The sequence below is a fragment of the Erythrolamprus reginae genome, chromosome 2, assembly GCF_031021105.1.
Source record: "Erythrolamprus reginae isolate rEryReg1 chromosome 2, rEryReg1.hap1, whole genome shotgun sequence".
In the NCBI taxonomy this organism is placed as follows: Eukaryota; Metazoa; Chordata; class Lepidosauria; order Squamata; family Dipsadidae; genus Erythrolamprus; species Erythrolamprus reginae.
In genome coordinates this window covers 25,063,151-25,086,054 of record NC_091951.1, presented here as the reverse complement: position 1 = coordinate 25,086,054, position 22,904 = coordinate 25,063,151, and the positions used below count along the sequence as shown (strand labels likewise).

Here is a 22,904-nt window from a genome sequence, read left to right as displayed (position 1 = left end):
CCGCCACCTGCCTGCCCGTGCGCCCGCCGCTTGCCCGCCCTTCGCCCGCCCTTCACCCGCCCACGCCGTTCGCTCGCGCCGCTTCCCAGCTGAGTCCTGAAGCCAAACGCGGAAGTTCGCTTCAGGACTCAGCTGGGAAGCGGCGCGAGCGAACGGCGTGGGCGGGCGAAGGGCGGGCGAGCGGCAGCGAGGAGTTTGCGTGGGCGGTGGGGAAACCCCAGCGCCGCTTCCCAGCTGAGTCCCGAAGCCAAACGCGGAAGTTCGCCTTTGCCTTCTGGCTTCAGGACTCAGCTGGGAAGCGGCGCGAGCGAACGGCGTGGGCGGGCGAAGGGCGGGCGAGCGGCGGGCGCGTGGGCAGGCAGGCGGCGGACAAGCGGCGGGCGGACAAGACAAGCGGCGGGCCTGGCAGCAGCGAGGAGTTTGTGTGGGCGGTGGGGAAACTCCTCGCTGATGCCCGCCGCTCGCCCTCCCGCCAGCAAGAGGGGGAAGACCCAGGGAAGCCGCCCAGCAGCTGATCTGCCCGGCGCCATCTACGCATGCGTGGCCATAGAAAAAAGGGCGCGCATGCGCAGATGGTGTTTTTACTTCCGGGTTGAAAAATCGCCATATAGCCGTTCGCAATGATCGGGATCGTGATACCCGGGGGATCACTGTACTTCCACCCTGCTGGCCTTTCGCAAGGCCACGAAGACCTGGTTTTGTCGGCAAGCCTGGGGGTCATAAATTTACATCCTCAATGGCCTATTGCATGAATGGTGTGTATGTATGTGAGTGTGACTGCCATTTCCTATAGTAACATTTTTTATGGGGTTTTAATTTTGTTAATGTTTTAGCTTTAAATAATGTCCGACGTCTTTTACTGTTTTGTATCTATATTGTACTTATACTGTTGTTGTAAGCCGCCCTGAGCCCTTTGGGATTGGGTGGCATAGAAGTCCAATAAATAAGTAAGTAACTAAGTAAGAAGTAAATACAGTACTTATTTATTTTATTTTATTGATTGGTTTGTTTGTTTGTTTGTTTATTTATTTAGTTATTAGTTAGTTAGTCCAATACACAATGAGGGTTTTAGTGGGTATATATATACACATACACACACACACACACACACACACACACATATACACATAGTAAAATACATGATGAAGGTTATAGAGGAGATACTCATAGTAAAATATATCTATGAAATAATAGAAAAGAAGATATAGTAATAACATATCGATGAAAGAATAGAAGAATAGATATAGGAATAGAAGAAAGGAATAGGAGATACAGGAGAGCAATAGGACAGGGGACGGAAGGCACTCTAGTGCACTTGTACTCGCCCCTTACTGACCTCTTAGGAATCTGGATAGGTCAACCGTAGATAATCTAAGGGTAAATTGTTGGGGGTACATACATACATACATACATACATACATACATACATACACACACATACTTTTATCCCATCTCTTACTAGGAGGTTTGCAATGTTTTCAGTATATAAATGCTACCAAATCGTTTTTCACTTCTAGCAACTGACCTTTGCAAATGAGCCTAGTGAAATAGCCAGATGTGATACTTACGAAGATTACATATATGCTGAGCCCTAAAAGTTCAAGAAGATTTGAAGAATGACACAATCATCCTTGTTAAGGGTCACTCTCAGTGGACATCAAAGCCTCTATATCCGAAGACTTCAAGACTGATTTCCCATGGCTCCCAAGGATTTATTACATGGGAGCACCATCAGGCCAGCTTCACTCCTGTGGGCTGCATCCAAGAGCAACCAGCATGCCATGTCCACTCCTGAAGGAGGAAATTTTATAACTGCTAAATGCCATGTTCCTCTGTAAATTGGTCTGCAAGGAAGGCTTCATTTGGTCAGAGAGCAGTGATGGGCTACCAAAATTTTTACTACCACACTGTGGCCGTAGCTTATGCATTTTGTTTCAACACCTTTCAGTGCAAATTGGGTGTTCTGGGGTGGAGCTCCATTTTCGCTACCCCACTGAATTCTCTCCCATCCGGGCAGTAGCTCAAGCCTGATTATCTACTATATAAAATGTATGTACATACACGCACGCACAGCTCTTCTAAAATTATACACGTTCAACCTCATTTACTGTGGTAGGAAAAACCTACCCAGAGCCCAAAAGGGAAAAAAAGGGAAAAAAAACTACCGTCACTGCATACCTGACCATAACCGTAGGAGCCCACCACTGTCAGAGAGAGAGGAAAAATATGCAGCAGGATGTAGAAAATGGGGTGTAGGACAACACAACATTGTGAACAATGTAAAACAGGAATTTGAAGTGTCTGTTGGGAAAATCTGCTGGGAAAAGTTAAGGTCAGTGAGGTTATTCTTATGGGGGGGGGAGTACAAGAAATCAGAGCTGCAGGTATTTCAGTGGGCTAAACTTTGGAGAGGGGCGGCATACAAATATTATTATTATTATTATTATTAAACATTCATTTTGATTCAACTCCATGAACTCAACTATATATTGGCTAGTCAGTAAAGGGTTAACCTTCCTTATTGCTTTTGTGAAGGCAACTATAAAGCATGTTTGTAATTCAGTCATTAAAAACTCTGGTTACACTGCATCTGTGCTTAATTTATATGTACCTGTCTACATGCTTGCGTGTACAACTATGCCAGCAGAGGAACATGGGAATTGTTCAAGCCGATCTGCAGGTGGGGAGAATTTTTTTCCATTATCTACCCCTGTGTCTTCTCACTAATAACCTTTTAAAGGGGGAATAATAATAATAATTAATAATAATAATAATAATTTATTAGATTTGTATGCCGTCACCCTCCGAAGACTCAGAAACCTAAAATTAGTCTTACAAGGAAGACAAATGCCATTGGATTCCGAAATAAAGACAAAAAAAGTACAGTGTAATATTCAATTTGAGAAAGACCTCTTGCTTAAGGAGTTTTATTTGATAGTATTACATTTTACAATCACTTTATCTCACCTCTATTTCTCATAAGTACAGTAACTCATGCAGAAAATAAACTTTACTCCTTGTTTCCTGATTGCTTATTTGTACCCTATGACAGTCAATGGAAATTTTTGTGTCCCGCCACGCCAACCCAATGGAAACCTGATGAGCCCCTCATCCAAAAAATTCAGGTACTCAGGCATGAAAATGTGCTGCTCAAACACTATACAGTAGTACCTCTAGATACGAGCTGCTCCACATGCGAGTATTCCAAGTTACGAGCCAGGAAGGGAGAGAAATTTCTTTCCAAGACCCGATCTCAAATTCGGGATACGAGCCGAGCGTCCACTAGGTGGTGCAAGAATCCTTGCTTCTGGTTATCTCGGAGGGGAAAAACAAAGTCTAAAGCCATTTGTTCCAGATACGAGTTGTTCGACATACGAGCTCCATTCTGGAATGAATTTAACTCGTATCTAGAGGTACTACTGTACTTTTGCACAAACAACCCGCACAATAAAATAGAGGGAACATTTTCTGCCAACAAGATGTCGCTATCTGAGGCCACCCTATCACAGGGTTGGGGCGGTATGCCTGGCTGGCTGGCAGAACATAGCCGGGACTGTTGTTGCAGTGCCGCTTTGCCCAGGATCCACCCAGGTAGGGGCTGGATCTACCCAGGTAGAGTTGGAAAAAGCATGCAGATAGAGGAGAAGCAGGAAGTGCTTTTCGTGCCCCCAGCTCTGGAAAATAGAGGGTGCGCGGCATTCTCAGAGCAAAGGCTCGACTTCAGTGGGCGATCAGTCGGGTCACATACTTGAGTGCGAAGGCTACATCTGGTGTTGCACCAGGAGGGGATTATGACAAAAACTTTTCTGAGTCAGGATATTCAAAGGGTTTCTCTCCTGTGTGAGTCCTCTGGTAGGTCATCACTAGTTTAGAATTACAACTAAAGGTTTTCTCACAGTCAGGACATTCAAAGGGTTTCTCTCCTGTGTGAGACCTTTGGTGTTGCCCCAGGTGGAAACTCTCACTAAAGCTTTTCCCACATTGAGGACATTCAAAGGGTTTCTCTCTTGTGTGAGTCCTCTGGTGTGTCACCAGTTTGGAACTCCGATTAAAACTTTTCCCACAGACAGGACATTCAAAGGGTTTCTCTCCTGTGTGAGTCCTCTGGTGTGTCACCAGGGTGGAATTCTGACTAAAACATTTCCCACACTCAGCACATTCAAAGGGTTTCTCTCCTGTGTGAGTCCTCTGGTGTGTCACCAGGTTGGAACTCCGACTAAAACTTTTCCCACAGACAGAACATTCAAAGGGTTTCTCTCCTGTGTGAGTCCTCTGGTGTTTCACCAGGCTAGAATTCTGACTAAAACTTTTCCCACAGACAGGACATTCAAAGGGTTTCTCTCCTGTGTGAGTCCTCTGGTGTTTCACCAGGCTAGAATTCTGACTAAAACTTTTCCCACAGACAGGACATTCAAAGGGTTTCTCTCCTGTGTGAGTCTCCTGGTGTTTCACCAGGCTAGAATTCTGACTAAAACTTTTCCCACAGACAGGACATTCAAAGGGTTTCTCTCCTGTGTGAGTCCTCTGGTGTGTCACCAGTTTGGAACTCCGACTAAAACTTTTCCCACAGACAGGACATTCAAAGGGTTTCTCTCCTGTGTGAGTCCTCTGGTGTGTCACCAGGGTGGAATTCTGACTAAAACATTTCCCACACTCAGCACATTCAAAGGGTTTCTCTCCTGTGTGAGTCCTCTGGTGTGTCACCAAGTTGGAACTCCGACTAAAACTTTTCCCACAGACAGGACATTCAAAGGGTTTCTCTCCTGTGTGAGTCCTCTGGTGTGTCACGAGGGTGGAATTCTGACTAAAACATTTCCCACACTCAGGACATTCAAAGGGTTTCTCTCCTGTGTGAGTCCCCTGGTGTTTCACCAGGCTAGAATTCTGACTAAAACATTTCCCACAGACAGGACATTCAAAGGGTTTCTCTCCTGTGTGAGTCCCCTGGTGTTGAAACAGGTGGGAACTCTGACTAAAACATTTCCCACAGTCAAGACATTCAAAGGGTTTCTCTCCTGTGTGAGTCCTCTGGTGTTGAAACAGGTGGGAACGCTGACTAAAACCTTTCCCACAGTCTGGACATTCATATGGTTTCTCTCCTGTGTGAGTCCTCTGGTGGGTTACCAGGCTGAAATTATCACTAAAACCTTTCCCACAGACAGGACATTCAAAGAGTTTCTCTCTTGTGTGAGTCCTCTTGTGTTTCACCAGGTTGAAATTCTGACTAAAACATTTCCCACAGAGAGGACATTCAAAGGGTTTCTCTCTTGTGTGAGTCCTCTGGTGTGTCACCAAGTTGGAACTCAGACTAAAACCTTTCCCACAGACAGCACATTCAAAGGGTTTCTCTCCTGTGTGAGTCCTCTGGTGTTCCACCAGGTTGGAACGCTGACTAAAACCTTTCCCACAGTCTGGACATTCATATGGTTTCTCTCCTGTGTGAGTCCTCTGGTGGGTTACCAGGCTGAAATTATGACTAAAACATTTCCCACAGACAGCACATTCAAAGGGTTTCTCTCCTGTGTGAGTCCTCTGGTGTCGCACCAGGTTGGAACTCCAACTAAAACATTTCCCACAGTCAGGACATTCAAAGGGTTTCTCTCCTGTGTGAGTCCTCTGGTGTTTCATGTCTGAAATGATGACTACATTTTTTACACAGTCAGCACATTCAAATGTTTCCTCTTCTTTGCGAGTCTTGGGTGCTTCACTAGACTGGAATTCTCTCTTTGAAACCTTCCTCACAGAAAGGATATTCAATACCTTTTTTTCTTGTGTGTTTTCTTTAGTGTCTCATGACCTGAGAATTCTAATGAAATTGTGTGTCTTCTGGTATTCCACCATGTTGCCATGCTCACTAAAGCATGTAGCACATTGGGAGCACTTTTGTGGCTTCCCTCTTGTGTGGTTGCTTCCATGAATCACAAGGGAGATGTTCTGACCAGTTTTTGCTACATTGAGATAGTGTTTATTGCTTTTCCTCTGTTTAGCTCCTCGTTGCAATCTCTTCTTTTTCCACAATAGGCAAATTTATGTCGCTTTTCCACAGCTGAGGTCACCAAAAATATGGACAATGCCTTGTTTAGTGGTGTTTTCATTCAAGCCATTTTCTTCCTCACAGGGAGAGGCCTGCATTCCTGTCTGCTCTACGTGACTTTATTATTGATCTTTTTTTCCACACTGACTTCCAGATATTTCCCTTTTTTCCTGATTGAAAAATAATCTCCTTTGACTTTTCATGTCACCTTTCCTTGAGTTCTTCATAATCTGCTCATTCGAGCTTGAAATCTTTCTTGATTTTCTCTCTCTTGTCCATCAGCTGCTGGAAGTGGAGGAGAATTGCATGGTTTTCTGAAAGAAATGGAAAATATTTTGATTATTCGCTTGATTTTCTTCCTTTTTTAACGTTGATTCTTATTTTCAATTGTCCCAAGTGCTTTTATTGCCATCCTCTTCATCTGTAAGATACAAAGAAAAATAGAACTTTAATTGTTTATAAAAGAGTTAGAGATGTATATATATTTGTTTTCATAGATTTTCACAGGTACAAGTATGAAGGTTCATATATATATGAAGGTCTTGGCATATTCAGGTTTCTTCCCATGTAGGTTTCAGAGATTTCTGGTGACATTTCGACGAGGTCCTACTCGTCATCTTCAGGCTGGTGCTTTAGTCCTTGTGCCAGAAATCTCTGAAACCTACACAGGAAGATACCCGAATATGCCAAGACCTTCATACCTGTACCCGTGAAAATTTACAAATACAGTGGTACCTCATCTTATGAACGCCTCTTCTAACGAACTTTTCAAGATACGAACCCAGTGTTTAAGATTTTTTTGCCTCTTCTTCCGAACTATTTTCACCTTACGAACCCAAGCCGCTGCTGCTGGGATGAAGGGGTTTCTTTTTTCCCCTTTTTTGAAGAAAGAAAAGGGAGGGGCTGCTTGGAGTAGGAAAGATTTTGCAGAGAACAACGTGCTTGCAAAGGCACTGAAAGGGTGTCTTTTTAAGAAAGGAAAGGGAGGAGGGAGGGGCAGCTTGGGGGAGGAAAGATTTTGCAGAGAACAACGTGCTTGCACAGGCACTGAAAGGGTGTCTTTTGAAGAAAGAAAAGGGAGGGGCGCCCCCTTGCCTTTCTTCCTTCCCACTCACCCTTTAGCCTAGCCTTGCTTCTTCCACCCGCCCCCTTTAGCTGCTCCTCCCTGCCCTCTGTTCGCCTCCCTTCTAAAGTTTGGGATTTTCCTGAAGGATTTGCACGCATTATTTGCTTTTACATTGATTCCTATGGGAAACATTGTTTCATCTTACAAACTTTTCACCTTATGAACCTCCTCCTGGAACCAATTAAGTTTGTATGATGAGGTACCACTGTATATATATATATATATTATAAAAAAAGCAAACATGCCCCAATACTAATCACTTACATTATTTATGATTCATAGTGGACTACTAAGATCCATGTTCAAATATCCATTCAAATTCAGTTGTATAATTGGGTCAATCAAGAATTCTTAGTAGTGCAAGGGACTATCATCAAATATATATTGAAGTTTTGGGGATAACATGACAGTGCCAACTTACATCTGATCCTCTGGAATTATTAAGCAAATTACAGTGGTACCTGTACTTAAGAACTTAATTTGTTCCGTGACCAGGTTCTTAAGTAGAAAAGCTTGTAAGTAGAAGCAATTTTTCATAAAGGAATCAATGTGAAAGCAAATAATGCGTGCAAACCCATTAGGAAAGAAATAAAAGGAATTTGGGTGGGAGGAGGAGGAGGAAGAAGAGGAGGAGGACAGTCGCTGCCGAAGGAAGAAGGTGAGGAAGTGCAGAACGAAATAAATAAAATGCTAAATATTAACTGGATAATTACAAAATAAATAGCGATATTAATTAAACAAAGAGAACTAAGAGATTTTAAAGAAATAAAAACTGCAGCACTGGAAAGCGCTCAAGCGGTAGTGGTATTGGGTTGGAAAGAGTCTATAAAATGGACACTACAGAACTGGTACTGGTACATGGTGGATCACATTCATTTTGAAATCATGGAAACAAGATTAAACAACTTTGATGAAAATAAATTGGAGACGCTGATGGCACGATGAAATAAGGTGAAAGGTTATATGCTGAGTAGAATCTGTGACGAAAATGTGAAAAATAAACTGCAATCACTCTTTTACTAATAACAAATGCAAAGTAGAGCTAAGGAAATAATAATAATAAAAATAAACTAGTAAATATTTGAACCCCCCGCAATTGGTGGTGGTGGTGGTGGGATTGTCAGTCGGGTGATGGGCACATGCACTGCACTGTTTTATGTTTGTTTATGTAACTTTATGTGCAAAACCAATTAAAAAAATTTTTTGTTAAAAAAAGGAAGAAGGTGAGGTAATGGGAATCAAAAAAATCCAAAACTTTAAGGCTTTAAAAAAAAAAGAGGGACTCTGAGGCGGCGAGGAGTAGCATACGCCTCCCATATACCAGGCGCGAGGCTGCCTCCCATACACTGCACCAGAGATAGAAACCCAGGGGGAATGGCAAGAAACTGGTCAGGCCTTTGTGCCGCTCTCAAATTTCCTGGGAAATTTTCCTGGGCTTGGGTTCTTAAGTAGAAAACAGTTCTTAAGACGAAGCAAAAAAAAATCTTGAACAACCCAGTTCTTATCAAGAAAAGTTCTTAAATGGTGGCATTCTTATGTAGAGGTACCACTGTACTGTGGGTTGTTAAAGGCAATTTCATATGACCCTGACTTGAAATTTCCTGCCAGTATATCCACTGATTCTGCTTGTAAGAAGCTAGCTGGGGAGGTCACAAATGGAGATCATGAGTGTGGTAGGCTGCCACCATCATAAATGTGCAACTATTGGCAAAACCGAGTTGGTGCACCTCCTTTTCCTGCACCTTCAAAACCACAGTCAGTGCTGAAGTGTGGCCACTGAACAATGCCTCATGTGTCCCAGCGGCCGGTCACATCTCACAGAGTTGGCCTTCTCCAGGTCCTGTCAGCCAGGCAATGCCGTCTGCCTAGGGGAAGAGCCTTCTCTGTGGCAGCCCCAGCCCTTTGGAATGAGCTGCCGACAGAGGTGACTGAGTCGTAACATCTAGCCCTGGCCAATCAATGACTGAATGTATGCTGCAAGATTGGATGAAATGTGATTGATTAATGTTAAGTGTTGGGGTTTCTAGAGTGTATTTTAATTTAGATTTCTTACACGGTTTGTATTGACTTTGTTGTGAGCCGCCCTGAGTCCAAAGAGAAGGGAGGCATAGAAATCAAACAAACAAATAAATAAATTGCTAGGATTGCTACAAATTTTGTGCATCAGGTGTACCTCTTCTTCTACTGTGCCATAGTAACATTGAAGGCTCAGGGAATAAGAGGTAAGTGGGGATTACCTGTGCAACCAAAGATGCTAGAAGGTGCTCAATAGCTATTTCTTAGAAAGTGCCGGATTAAGCACAATTGAACCTGGTTACTACATGGATAGGATAATATCATACTTATTGGCAAGACATAGAAATTAAAAAACAAAACATTGAACTGTTGAAGAGTTGCTGGAGGAATTGACGAAGAGGGTGTCAGCTTAGTTTCCAAAGCACCAGAAAGCAATACAAGAAGCAATGAATGGAACGAACCAAGGAGAGAAGCAACCTAGAACTTTAAAGAAACTTCCTAAAAGTGAGATCACTTAACCCAGTGTTTCCCAACCTTGACAACTTGAAGATATTTGGACTTCAACTCCCAGAATTCCCCAGCCAGCATTCGCTGGCTGGGGAATTCTGGGAGTTGAAGTCCAAATATCTTCAAGTTGCCAAGGTTGGGAAACAGTGACTTAACCAACTGAACACCTTACTTTCAGAAGTTGTAGGTGCTCCATCACTGGTGGGTTTTAGAAGAGACAGCACAGCCATTTATCTAAAACGAGTAGGTGATTCGGCTCATTCAATATCTACAACCTCTGGAGGGAAGCTATTCCCAAATAATCAACCTTAATTTTAAAAAGACGTTTTAAATCTTCCCACTAGCAGAAAATTACAGCCATCGGTTTCACAGCGTGCAGCACCAGTGGGCTTAAATTCGGGGAGGGAAGGATCCTGCAGCAGCTGACATGCTTCAGCCCGGTTGCTTCTCTGCTTCCAGGCCGTGGAGGAAAACCAAACAGCCCGGTTTGCTCCCGGACTCTCCCCCCACCTGCCCTCAACTCACCTTCCAGCCGTTGCTTCGATGCTCGGAAGAATAGAAAAGCAGCTCTGCGCTCCACCTTCCTCCCATGAGTCTTCCGGAAGAGGAAGTTGATCTGCGCTTCCCCTCCAACCTCCCGTCCTTTCTAGCAGTACAGTACTTGATGCTTTTAACTCTTTAAAGAGTTTAAACACAGAGCTTGCCTACTGTACTGTCAGCTTTATAAGCACAGCTGTTTTTCCCCATTGACTTATTTATTTATTTTGCCCAATACATAATACACTGAAGAGAATAGACATGTAATAATATAAGTAAAGAAAAGAATAGAAGAAAAGATATAAAAGTATAGGTGAACATATTTGAAAGGAAGAAAAGATAAATGAGATAAGGGGATAAGCTGTTTTTCCCCGTTGACTTCTATCTCCGGATAGAAAACGTGCCGTATAGAAAGACTGTCGGCAGAAAAAGACCTCATGATCCATCTAGTCTGCCCTTAAACTATTTTCTGTATTTTATCAGGATGGATCTATGTTTATCCCAGGCATGTTTAAATTCAGTTACTGTGGATTTATCTACCATGTCTGCTGGAAGTTTGTTCCAAGGATCTACTAGTCTTTCAGTAAAATAATATTTTCTCATGTTGCTTTTGATCTTTCCCCCAACTAACTTCAGATTGTGTCCCCTTGTTCTTGTGATCACTTTCCTATTAAAAACACTTCCCTCCTGGACCTTATTTTAACCCTTTAACACATTTAAATGTTTCGATCATGTCCCCCCTTTCCCTTCTATCCTCCAGACTATACAGATTGAGTTCATTAAGTCTTTCCTGATACGTTTTATGCTTAAGACCTTCCACCATTCTTGTAGCCCGTCTTTGGACCGTTCAATTTTGTATCTACCTAGAGTGTGGAAGATGTTTTCACTGATTAAAGGCAATCATGTCATTTTTCACTTTACCAACAGGGGTGGGCTACTGCCCGGATGGGGGGGGGGGCGCAGTGGGGTAGCGAAAATTTGCATTGAAAGATGTTGAAAGAAAATGCAGGGCATCCTGCATAAGCCACGCCCACAGTATAGTGGTAAAAATATTGGTAGCCCTTCACTGTTTAGCAACCAACTTTTGCAACTGAGCCAAGTGAAATATTTTTATTTGTTTGTTTGTTTGTTTAGTCCAACATGTATAATGCACCGTGATGCATAAGTACATCACTGTGCCTAATGTCCCTATCCTATTGTCCTCTTTTATCGTTACTTTTTATTTATGTTTTTACAAATTACTACTATTCCTATACTTGTTTGACAAACAACCAAACAATCAATCAGGATAGTAGTTGCTTGTGTAAACATAACAAGGAACAAAAAATATGGTTAATGGTTACAATATCATATTGTAAATTCTTAGCATCAGATACATCTACATTTTTGCTAAGTAGCAGTTACATGTAGCTGAATCAAACCTATTTTGCCTTCCAAAAATAATTGGCATTCTGCTTTCTAAGTGTCTGATTTGGAACTTCTTGTTTTGAAAATCATTTGTATATTAAAATGTTTTCGTAACTGCTTTTTTTCTACAATAAATGGAACAGATGGGAAAAAAATACAAGCAACAAGTTACAGTAATACAATCCTGAGTGGGAGGAAAAGGATAGGATAGGAATTATGAAGAAAAAAACTAGAATAGAAGTGCAGATTTAGTAAAAAGAGTATGACAGTGTTGAGGGAATTATTTAGTAGAGTGATGGAGTTCGGGAAAAAAACTGTTCTTGGGTCTAGTTGTCTTGGCGTGCAGTGCTCTGTAGCGACGTTTTGAGAGGAGTTGAAACAGTTTATGTCCAGGATGCGAGGGGTCAGTAAATATTTTTCCTGCCCTCTTTTTGACTCGTGCCATATACAGGTCGTCAATGGAAGGCAGGTTGGCAGCAATTGTTTTTTCTGCAGTTCTGATTATCCTCTGAAGTCTGTGTTGGTTCTGTTGGGTTGCAGCACCAAACCACACAGTTATAGAGGTGCAGATGACAGATTCAATGATTCCTCTGTAGAACTGGATCAGTTCTTTCTATCTCTTCCTTCCTTTCCACTCCTTTCATTTCCTGTTCCATTCCTTTCCTTTCCTTCCTTCCTTTCTCCTCCCCTTTCCTTCTTTCCTTTCTTTTCCTTTGTTCCAGTCCTTTCCTCCTCCCCTTCCTTCCCCTTTCTTTCTTTTCCTTCCTTGCCTCCCTTCCCTTCCCCTCCTGTGACTTCTCAAAAGCGCCACAATCTTGGTGAAAGGGGCTGGAACAAGTGAAGGAGGTAAGAGAGCTCGCAGCAGGCTTACCATGAAGTTGCAATACCAACTGAAACCTTTCCCACAGATAGTTCATTGGTTTCCTTTATTTTTTTCAACTTTACATTTATATATACAGTATACCATGTCAATGTTATAAGCATACATTTTTCCAATATACCATAAACAAATATCTTAAATTTGCACCGTTAATTTTATCTCCCATGTTTTTCTTTCTTGTATATCTCATGTTACTATTCTTTTTAATATGTTTGTGAGTGACATAGGGGAAGGTTTGGTAGGGAAGGTTTGCCTATTTGCCGATGACTCTAAAGTGTGCAATAGGGTTGATATTCCTGGAGGCCTCTGTAATATGGCAAATGATTTAGCTTTACTATAAGTGGTCAAAGCAATGGAAACTGCAGTTTAATGTTTCCAAATGTAAAACAATGCATTTGGGGAAAAGGAATCCTCAATCTGAGTACAGTGTTCCCTCAATTTTCGTGGGGGATGCGTTCCGAGATCACCCGCAAAAGTTGAATTTCCGCGAAGTAGAGATGCGGAAGTAAATACACTATTTTTGGCTATTAACAGTATCACAAGCTTTCCCTTAACACTTTAAACCCCTAAATTGCAATTTCCCATTCCATTAGCAACCATTTAGATTATTACTCACCATGTTTATTTATTAAAGTTTATTAAAAAAATATTTATTAAAGGTGGACAAAAGTTTGGTGATGATATATGACATCATCGGGTGGGAAAAACCGTGGTAGAGGGGAAAAACCCGCAAAGTATTTTTTAATTAATATTTTTGAAAAACCGTGGTATAGACTTTTCGCGAAGTTCGAACCCGCGAAAATCGAGGGAACACTGTATTGTATTGGCAGTTCTGTGTTAGCAAAAACTTCAAAAGAGAAGAATTTAGGGGTAGTGATTTTTGACAATCTCAAAATGGGTGAATAGTGCGGTCAGGCGGTAGGGAAAGCGAGTAGAATGCTTGGCTGCATAGCTAGAAGTATAACAAGCAGGGAGAGGGAGATTATGATCCCGCTATATAGAGTGCTGGTGAGACCACATTTGGAATACTGTGTTCAGTTCTGGAGACCTCACCATTTGAGTTCTTTGTGGCTGATTGTGGGTGTGCTTTCTGTGTCTCCTGATTGGCGTTTGAGTTTGTCTTCTTCCCCATCCCTCTTTAATTCATTATTTTCCTTGTTTACCAAAGTCCTTGCTTGGAGTTAGGTCCTGGAGATCCTGTAATTTGGTCACCTTCCCCACTAGATTTTATTTTAAAGCCCTCCTGATAACTTGGGCCATTCATTTTCCAAGGACATTCTTCCCAGTCTTAGTAAGGTATAACACATACCTTGCCAAAAGTCCATCTTGGAGGTAGTACACTCTGGTCCAGGATTCTAAAGTTTTTTAGCGAAACCAATGCTTTAATTAATGGTTCACTTGTAGAATTCTTTGCTGTCTTGCCAGATGTTGTCCTCTCGTTGGTAATATAGACAAAAAACTACTTGTGCACCTATGTCTTAGATTTTCTTGCCCAGCTGGTCATAGTCCCCCATTATAATTTTAGAAACATAGAAACATAGAAGTCTGACGGCAGAAAAAGACCTCATGGTCCATCTAGTCTGCCCTTATACTATTTTCTGTATTTTATCTTAGGATGGATATATGTTTATCCCAGGCATGTTTAAATTCAGTTACTGTGGATTTATCTACCACGTCTGCTGGAAGTTTGTTCCAAGGATCTACTACTCTTTCAGTAAAATAATATTTTCTCATGTTGCTTTTGATCTTTCCCCCAACTAACTTCAGATTGTGTCCCCTTGTTCTTGTGTTCACTTTCCTATTAAAAACACTTCCCTCCTGGACCTTATTTAACCCTTTAATATATTTAAATGTTTCGATCCTGGCCCCCCTTTTCCTTCTGTCCTCCAGACTATACAGATTGAGTTCATTAAGTCTTTCCTGATACGTTTTATGCTTAAGACCTTCCACCATTCTTGTAGCCCGTCTTTGGACCCGTTCAATTTTGTCAATATCTTTTTGTAGGTGAGGTCTCCAGAACTGAATACAGTATTCCAAATGTGGTCTCACCAGCATTCTATATAGCGGGATCATAATCTCCCTCTTCCTGCTTGTTATACCTCTAGCTATGCAGCCAAGCATCCTACTTGCTTTCCCTACCGCCTGACTGCACTGTTCACCCATTTTGAGACTGTCAGAAATCACTACCCCTAAATCCTTTTCTTTTGAAGTATTTGCTAACACAGAACTGCCAATACAATACTCAGATTGAGGATTCCTTTTCCCCAAGTGCATTATTTTACATTTGGAAACATTAAACTGCAGTTTCCATTGCTTTGACCATTTATCTAGTAAAGCTAAATCATTTACCATATTACAGAAGCCTCCAGGAATATCAACCCTATTGCACACTTTAGAGTCATCAACAAATAGGCAAACCTTCCCTACCAAACCTTCCCCTATGTCACTCACAAACATATTAAAAAGAATAGGACCCAGAACAGACCCTTGTGGCACACCGCTTGTAACCTGACTCTGCTCAGAATACTCGCCATTAAAAAAACTCTTTTCAAGTCCTTTTTTCAATTTCAATTTCTTAGATTTGTATGCCGCCCCTCTCCGAAGACTCGGGGCGGCTCACAACAATAATAAAAACAATATTCCAGCGAAAAACAAATCTAATATGAAAAAGCACATAAAACCCTATCATATTTTTAAAAAGCAAACAACATATACATACCCAAACATCAATATAAAAAAGCCTGGAGGAAAGGTGTCTCAACTCCCCCATGCCTGTCGGTATAGATGGGTCTTGAGTAATTTACGAAAGACAAGGAGTGTGGGGGCAGTTCTAATCTCCGGGGGGAGTTGATTCCAGAGGGCCGGGGCTGCCAGAGAAGGCTCTTCCCCTGGGGCCCGCCAAACGACATTGTTTGGTCGATGGGACCCGGAGAAGGCCAACTCTGTGGGACCTTATCGGTCGCTGGGATTCGTGCGGTAGCAGGCGGTTCCGGAGGTACTCTGGTCCAATGTTTTCTGTTGTTTGTTCCTACATAGAGTAACAGTAGGGGGTAATCATCTGTGGGTTTTATTATTTCAGTTACTTTCTCTGCTTCATCTATGATTTTGGATCCAGGGAGGCAGCATACCTCCTTGGGTTGGTTGTCTGAGCTACAGATGATGGGTTCGGTTCCTCTGAGGATTGAATCTCCTATTATGGTTATTCACCTTTTCTTTTTGCCTAGGGTTATTTGGGGAGTTTCTATCTTTCTCGTAGTGGTGTTTGGTAGTGCTGCTTTGTTGAGTGTTCTTCCTGGTGTTTGCTTTTTTTTGTGTGTCTCTGTGTTATCCTCTATTGGAAGTGTGTGGTATTGGCTGCTTAGAGCCAGTGAAGTTGGATCTGGGTGGGTTGGTTTGAACAGTGGTTCTGTATTTGGTTTGTGTTTTTTTCTATGGATATGTTTCCATCTATTTTCTTCCTCCAAGGGATTAGCTCTAGTAGAAGTTGTTCATGTGTGTGTTAAATTTTGTATGTGGTCTTTTCGTGAGGTTTGGGGTTTCTCATTTTGTTACATTTCACGGTGCTTAGTTTTCTCTAGGTCTTCTACTTTTTCTTCTACTAGTTTAAATTGCATTTGGTGCATATGTAGTTTTGTTATTCTGTGAGCATAAACATATACATGGAACATGTTCTGCAGATCACAGTGGTGTCTGTGCTATCTGCCATGTATGATTTTAGTTAAGAGTGGGGGAGTGGGGTGTCGCGTGTTTTATCCTGGTTTTGTAAGGGAGGGTTGTCCAATTGGGGATTCAAGTGTTCCCCCAGTTCAGTCGAGATTTGGAATTTGGGGAACCCTAGCCTAGTTAAAGTTTAAAGTTTAAGTGACTAACGAGCACCAAGTATCAGGTTTTCAAGTACTATAATTCCATTTGAAGCTTTGGTTTCTAGAAACAGAAGACTGACGGCAGAAAAAGACCTCATGGTCCATCTAGTCTGCCCTTGTACTATTTTCTGCATTTTATCTTACAATGGATATATGTTTATCCCAGGCATGTTTAAATTCAGTTACTGTGGATTTACCAACCACATCTGCTGGAAGTTTGTTCCAAGGATCTACTACTCTTTCAGTAAAATAATATTTTCTCATGTTGCCTTTAATATTTCCCTCAACTAACTTCAGATTGTGTCCCCTTGTTCTTGTGTTCACTTTCCTATTAAAAACACTTCCCTCCTGAACCTTATTTAACCCTTTAACATATTTAAATGTTTCGATCCTGGCCCCCCTTCTCCTTCTGTCCTCCAGACTATACAGATTGAGTTCATTAAGTCCTTCCTGATATGTTTTATGCTTAAGACCTTCCACCATTCTTGTGGCCCGTCTTTGGACCCGTTTAATTTTGTACAGTATCTACCTAGAGTGTGGAAGATGTTTTCACTGATTAAGGCAATCGTGTCATTTTTCACTTTACCAACAGTGGTGGGCTACTGCCCGGATGAGGGTGAGTGGGGGGGGGGGCGCAGTGGGGTAGCTTAAGACCTTCCACATTCTTGTAGCCCGTCTTTGGACCCGTTCAATTTTGTCAATATCTTTTTGTAGGTGAGGTCTACAGAACTGAACACAGTATTCCAAACGTGGTCTCACCAGCACTCTATATAAGGGGATCACAATCTCCCTCTTCCTGCTTGTTATACCTCTAGCTATGCATCCTACTTGCTTTTCCAACCGCCCGACCACACTGCTCACCCATTTTGAGACTGTCAGAAATCACTACTCCTAAATCCTTCTCTTCTGAAGTTTTTGCTAACACAGAACTGCCAATGCAATACTCAGATTGAGGATTCCTTTTCCCCAAGTGCATTATTTTACATTTGGAAACATTAAACTGCAGTTTCCATTGCTTTGACCATTTATCTAGTAAAGCTAAATCATTTACCATATTACAGACACCTCCAGGAATATCAACCCTATTGCACACTTTAGAGTCATCGGCAAATAGGCAAACCTTCCCTACCAGACCTTCCCCTATGTCACTCACAAACATATGAAAAAGAATAGGACCCAGAACAGACCCTTGTGGCACACCGCTTGTAACCTGTCTCTGCTCAGAATACTCACCATTAACAATAACTCTCTGATGTCTATGCTTCAGCCAGCTTGAAATCCACTGAACTATCCAGGGATTAAGTCCAATCTTCACTAATTTATCTATCAGCTCTTTATGTGGAACTGTATCTAGTTACCGTAATCCCTTATTTGCAGGTATTCAATATGTGGGACACTCAACAAATTAGTTAATTGGTTGGATAGTTTTTCATCAATTGGAGTTATCTGTTCAATTAATCTGGCTGTTAGTCTAGATCAGTGATGGCGAACCTTTTTTCCCTTGGTTGCCAAAAGAGCGTGGGCGTGCATTATCGCGCATGCGTGAGTGCCCATGCCCATAATTCAATGCCTGGGGAGGGCAAATACAGCTTCCACAGGAGGCCCTCTGGAGGTCAGAAACAGCCTATTTCCCAATTTCTGGTGGGCCCAGTAGACTCGTGTTTCGCCCTCCCAGGCTCCAAAGGCTTCCCTGGAGCTGCGGAAGAGTAAAAACGTCCCCCGCCCCCGAGGCTCTCTGGAAGCAAAAAAATGTCCTCCCAGAGCCTACACGTGAGCCAAATCAGCTGGCTGGCACAGACATGCATGTTGGAACTGAGCTAAGGCAACAGCTTGTGTGCCAGGAGATATGATTCTGTGTGCCACCCATGCCATAGGTTCGCCATCACTGGTCCAGATAATCCTCTATCAACTAAACAATCAAATCTCAATGAATTAATAATCAATGGTCCTATGATATTTCACAATAAATCAATTGTAAATAATCACTTAGTCAACTAATAATTGCTCGTCCAATGATCTTCCCCAATCTTTTAGTCCCTTAAAATAGTCAATGATACAGTTCCAATCTATTAGTCCCAATTTATCATCCAGGAAGGATTTCTTATCTGGAATCCCAAGGTTTGTATCTATTTATTGGTAGCCATTGGGCAATCTTCTGGGTGCAGGGGGATCAGGTATCGGGAATTTGCATGCTGGGTTCCAGGGAAAATCTCTGTTTCATATCTCTTCATATTTCTATTCATCAAAACTTAATTCAAGCCAACATATAAAATATATACCCTTATATACAACCCTTTACAAATAATAGTTATGCACGTTTTATCATCAATTACATCAATACTACAAATTACATCAATACTTTTAAATCGTTTCAACATTAACTCAATATATAAGAAAGAGCCAATTTTATAGAGAGCATCAAAATTTGATTCAATCCAACAGATACCAATTTAAACTAAATTTATATAAAAAAACCTCTTGACGTAATTATGTTGATTAATTATACATACTTATCTACGCTAATATTGTTAATATAATTATAATAGAACAATTATTCTAATTCTAGGAAGGAAAAGAGAAATCTTATCAACAATCATCCATTCTCTTTTGAACTCTTCCAAATTCCATTTCTTATACATTTTTCCTTTCCCCCCTCTAATCTTATTTTTTTTGTTTCTATTGTTGCTATACGAATAATTCTTTTTCTTCCAAATTTCTTTCCTTTCTTTTATGTAAGTTGTTTGCATAAATCTACCTTAGTTTTTTCCTAATTTCTTCTCCCTATTACCCCTCTGATTTTTAAATTGCTTACTCTGGAACTAATTATCCCTTCTTGCTTTTTCCATGTTACTGTAAAGCCCAATGTAATCATCAGTTTTTCCATCATTTTAAATTTTCTTTTCATTTTTCATAAATCTCAACATTGTTATCAGGCTGTTCTTTCTTTTCTGTTTCCTTTTCATCTGTGCAGCCTCCTTCGTTTTTTCCCTTCAATTTCCTTTTCCCTCATTATGTATTCTGTATAACCTTTATATGCCAACTTCATTTCTACCTTCTTTTCACCAGTAGTTTTCAGGAGACAATTTTTAATCTCTTCATCATTTTCAAAAATATCTCTGGTGTATCACGAGATGGGTATTACTTCAATCAGGATATTCAAAGGGTTTCTTTTCTGTGTGAATCCTCCGGTGTTTCATCAGGCTGGAACTCTGACTAAAACTTTTCCAACAGTCAGGACACTTAAAGGGTTTCTCTCCTGTGTGAGTCCTCTGGTGTTGCACCAGGCTGGAATTATGACTGAAACTTTTCCCACAGTCAGGACATTCAAACGGTTTCTCTCCTGTGTGAGTCCTCTGGTGTTGCACCATGTCGGACCTATGACTAAAGCTTTTCCCACAGTCAGGACACTTAAAGGGTTTCTCTCCTGTGTGAGTCCTCTGGTGTCGCACCAAGCTGGAATTATCACTAAAAGCTTTCCCACAATCTGGGCATTCAAAGGGTTTCTCTCCTGTGTGAGTCATCTGGTGTTTCAAAAGGCTGGAATTATGACTAAAACTTTTCCCACAGTCAGGACATTCAAAGGGTTTCTCTCCTGTGTGAGTCCTCTGGTGTCGCACCAGGCTGGAAATATCACTAAAAACATTCCCACAGTCAGAACATTCAAAGGGTTTCTCTCCTGTATGAGTCCTCTTGTGTTGAACCAGGCTGGAATTATAACTGAAACTTTTCCCACAGTCAGGACATTCAAAGGGTTTCTCTCCTGTGTGAGTCCTCTGGTGTTTCACCAAACCGGAATTCTGACAAAAACTTTTCCCACAGTCAGGACATTCAAAGGGCTTCTCTCCTGTGTGAGTCCTCTGGTGTTTCACCAAGTTTGAACTATCACTAAAACATTTCCCACAGTCAAGACATTCAAAGGGTTTCTCTCCTGTGTGAATCCTCTGGTGTTTCACCAAGCTGGAATTCTGACTAAAACTTTTCCCACAGTCAGGACATTCAAAGGGTTTCTCTCCTGTGTGAGTCCTCTGGTGTTGCACCAGGTCACAACTTCGACTAAATTTTTTCTCACAGTCAGAACATTTAAATGGTTTCTCTCTTGTGTGAGTCCTTTGGTGTCTCACCAGGGGGGAATTATGACTAAAACCTTTCCCACAGTCAGGACATTCAAAGGGTTTATCTTTTGTGTGAATACTCTGATGTTTCATGACTGAAATTGTGACTGAATTTTTTTACACAGTCAGCACATTCAAATGTTTTCTCTTCTTTGCGAGTCTTGGCTGCTTCACCAGACTGGAATTCTCTCTTTGAAACCTTTCTCACAGAAAGGATGTTCAAATGGTGTTATTCTTGTGTGTGTGTCCCTTAGTGTCTCATGACCTGAAAATTTCTAATGAAATGTTCACACAATCTTCACAGTTATATGTTTAATCCCTCATGTGTGTCTTCTGCTATACTACTTTGTTGCTATGCTCACTAAAGCTCTTAGCATTTGGTAGCACTTTTGTGGCTTCCCTCTCTGATTTGCAATATCTTTGTTTTCCACAATAGGCAAATTTATGTCACTTTTCCACAGCTGAGGTCACCAAAAAATATGGACAATGCCTTGTTTAGTGGTGCTTTCATTCAAGCCGTTTTATTCCTCACAGGGAGAGGGCTGCATTCCTGTCTGCTCTATGTGACTTTAGTATTGGCCTTTTCCTCCCCACTGACTTCCAGATATTTCCCTTTTTTGCTGATTGAAAAAAACCCCTCTCCTTTGACTTTTTGTGTAACCTTTCCTTGAGTTCTTCACAATCTGCTTATTCGAGCTTGAAATCTTTCTTGGTTTTCTGTCTCTTGTCTAACAGCTGCTGGAGGAGGAAGAGAATTGTATGGTTTTCAGAAAGAAATGGAAAATATTTTGATTTTTCGCTTGATTTTCTTCCCTTTTCAACGTTGGTTCTTATTTACAATTGTCCAGAGTGCTCTTATTGCCATTGTCTTTGTCTGTAAGATTAAAAGAAAAGTAATTGTTTATAAAGTAGTTAGAGAAGATGTGAAAAAAGAAAAAAAAGTATGTATAGTGAAAAAGCAAACATGCCCCAATGCTAATCATTTACAGTATATTATTTATGATTTATAGAAGTCTACCTAGATCCATGTTCAAATATCCATTCAAATTCAGTTGTTTATTTGGGTCAATCAGGAATTCTTAGCAATTGAAAGGACTATAATCAAATATATCTTGAAGTGCTGGGGATAGATTATATAATTGTAGATATCATGTTTCTCCGAAAATGAGACAAGGGCCCGTCGAGTGGTAGGATGCATTTTGGGGGTGGCAGCATAGGGGAGGTGGAGCAGAGTGGGGCGGGGGTGGGGGTGGGCATGAGACGGGCATCTTACTGGTACTGGAGTTTGGCAGCTCAGTGTGTCTCTCAGCTGGTCTCTTTACAGAAAAAAAACTTGCACGGTACAGAAATATGAGCAATGCCTTGTTTAGTGGTGTTCAAACCATTTTCTTCCTCACAGGGCTCTCTGGTAGACTTCTCCCGAAAATTCACAGGCAGGGGTCGACAAAGTTGTTCAGAATCTAGGAGCCAGCCAAAAAATTTAGGAGCCAGAATTTTTTTTAAGCAAACTTGGTTTTTTGCCGAGTCTCCACCTGACATCGCTTTCACGCCCTCTGTCTCCTCCTTCCTCTCTCATCTCTTTCCTTCCTCTCCCTCCCTTTCTCTCTTTCCTTTCTCTCCCTTTCTGTCTATCCTTTCTATCTCTCACCCCTTCTCCCTCTTTCATTCCCTTTCTCTCCCTCCCTTTCTCTCTCATTCCTTTCTCTCCCTCTTTCCTTCCTATCTCTCTTTCTTTTTCTCCCTCCTTCATATCTTCTTTCTCTCCCCCTTCCTCCCTCTTTCCTTTCTCCCCCTCCCTTTCTCTTCCTTTTTCTCTATCCTTTCTACCTCTTACTCTTTCTTTCTCTCCCTCCTTCATTCAATTTTCTCTCCCCCCCTTCCTCCCTCTTTCCTTTCTCTCCCTCCCTTTCTCTTCCTTTTTCTCTATCCTTTCTACTTCTTACTCTTTCTTTCTCTCCCTCCTTCATTCAATTTTCTCTCCCCCCCTTCCTCCCTCTTTCCTTTCTCTCCCTCCCTTTCTCTTCCTTTTTCTCTATCCTTTCTACTTCTTACTCTTTCTTTCTCTCCCTCCTTCATTCAATTTTCTCTCCCTCCCTTTCTCTCCCTTTCTCTCTCTTTCCTTTCTCTCCCTCCCTTTCTCTTCCTTTTTCTCTATCCTTTCTACTTCTTACTCTTTCTTTCTCTCCCTCCTTCATTCAATTTTCTCTCCCTCCCTTTCTCTCCCTTTCTCTCTCTTTCCTTTCTCTCCCTCCCTTTCTCTTCCTTTTTCTCTATCCTTTCTACTTCTTACTCTTTCTTTCTCTCCCTCCTTCATTCAATTTTCTCTCCCCCCCTTCCTCCCTCTTTCCTTTCTCTCCCTCCCTTTCTCTTCCTTTTTCTCTATCCTTTCTACTTCTTACTCTTTCTTTCTCTCCCTCCTTCA

The 22,904-nt window shown here is 41.5% G+C and overlaps 1 protein-coding gene across 1 annotated transcript in view; it reads right to left on the bottom strand.

Annotated features, from left to right (window-relative positions):
* Positions 1-2,912: 2,912 nt before the first annotated feature.
* LOC139159993 (zinc finger protein 84-like) overlaps positions 2,913-22,904 on the bottom strand; it is a 42,638-nt gene continuing 22,646 nt past the window's right edge. Inside the window, exons 2-3 of the mRNA XM_070737481.1 lie at positions 19,568-21,356; positions 2,913-5,628 (exon numbers count right to left, since the gene is read on the bottom strand). Of these exons, the coding sequence (XP_070593582.1) occupies positions 3,790-5,628; positions 19,568-20,575 (2,847 nt within the window). The 5' untranslated portion in view covers positions 20,576-21,356 and the 3' untranslated portion in view covers positions 2,913-3,789. The remainder of the gene's footprint in view (positions 5,629-19,567; positions 21,357-22,904) is intronic.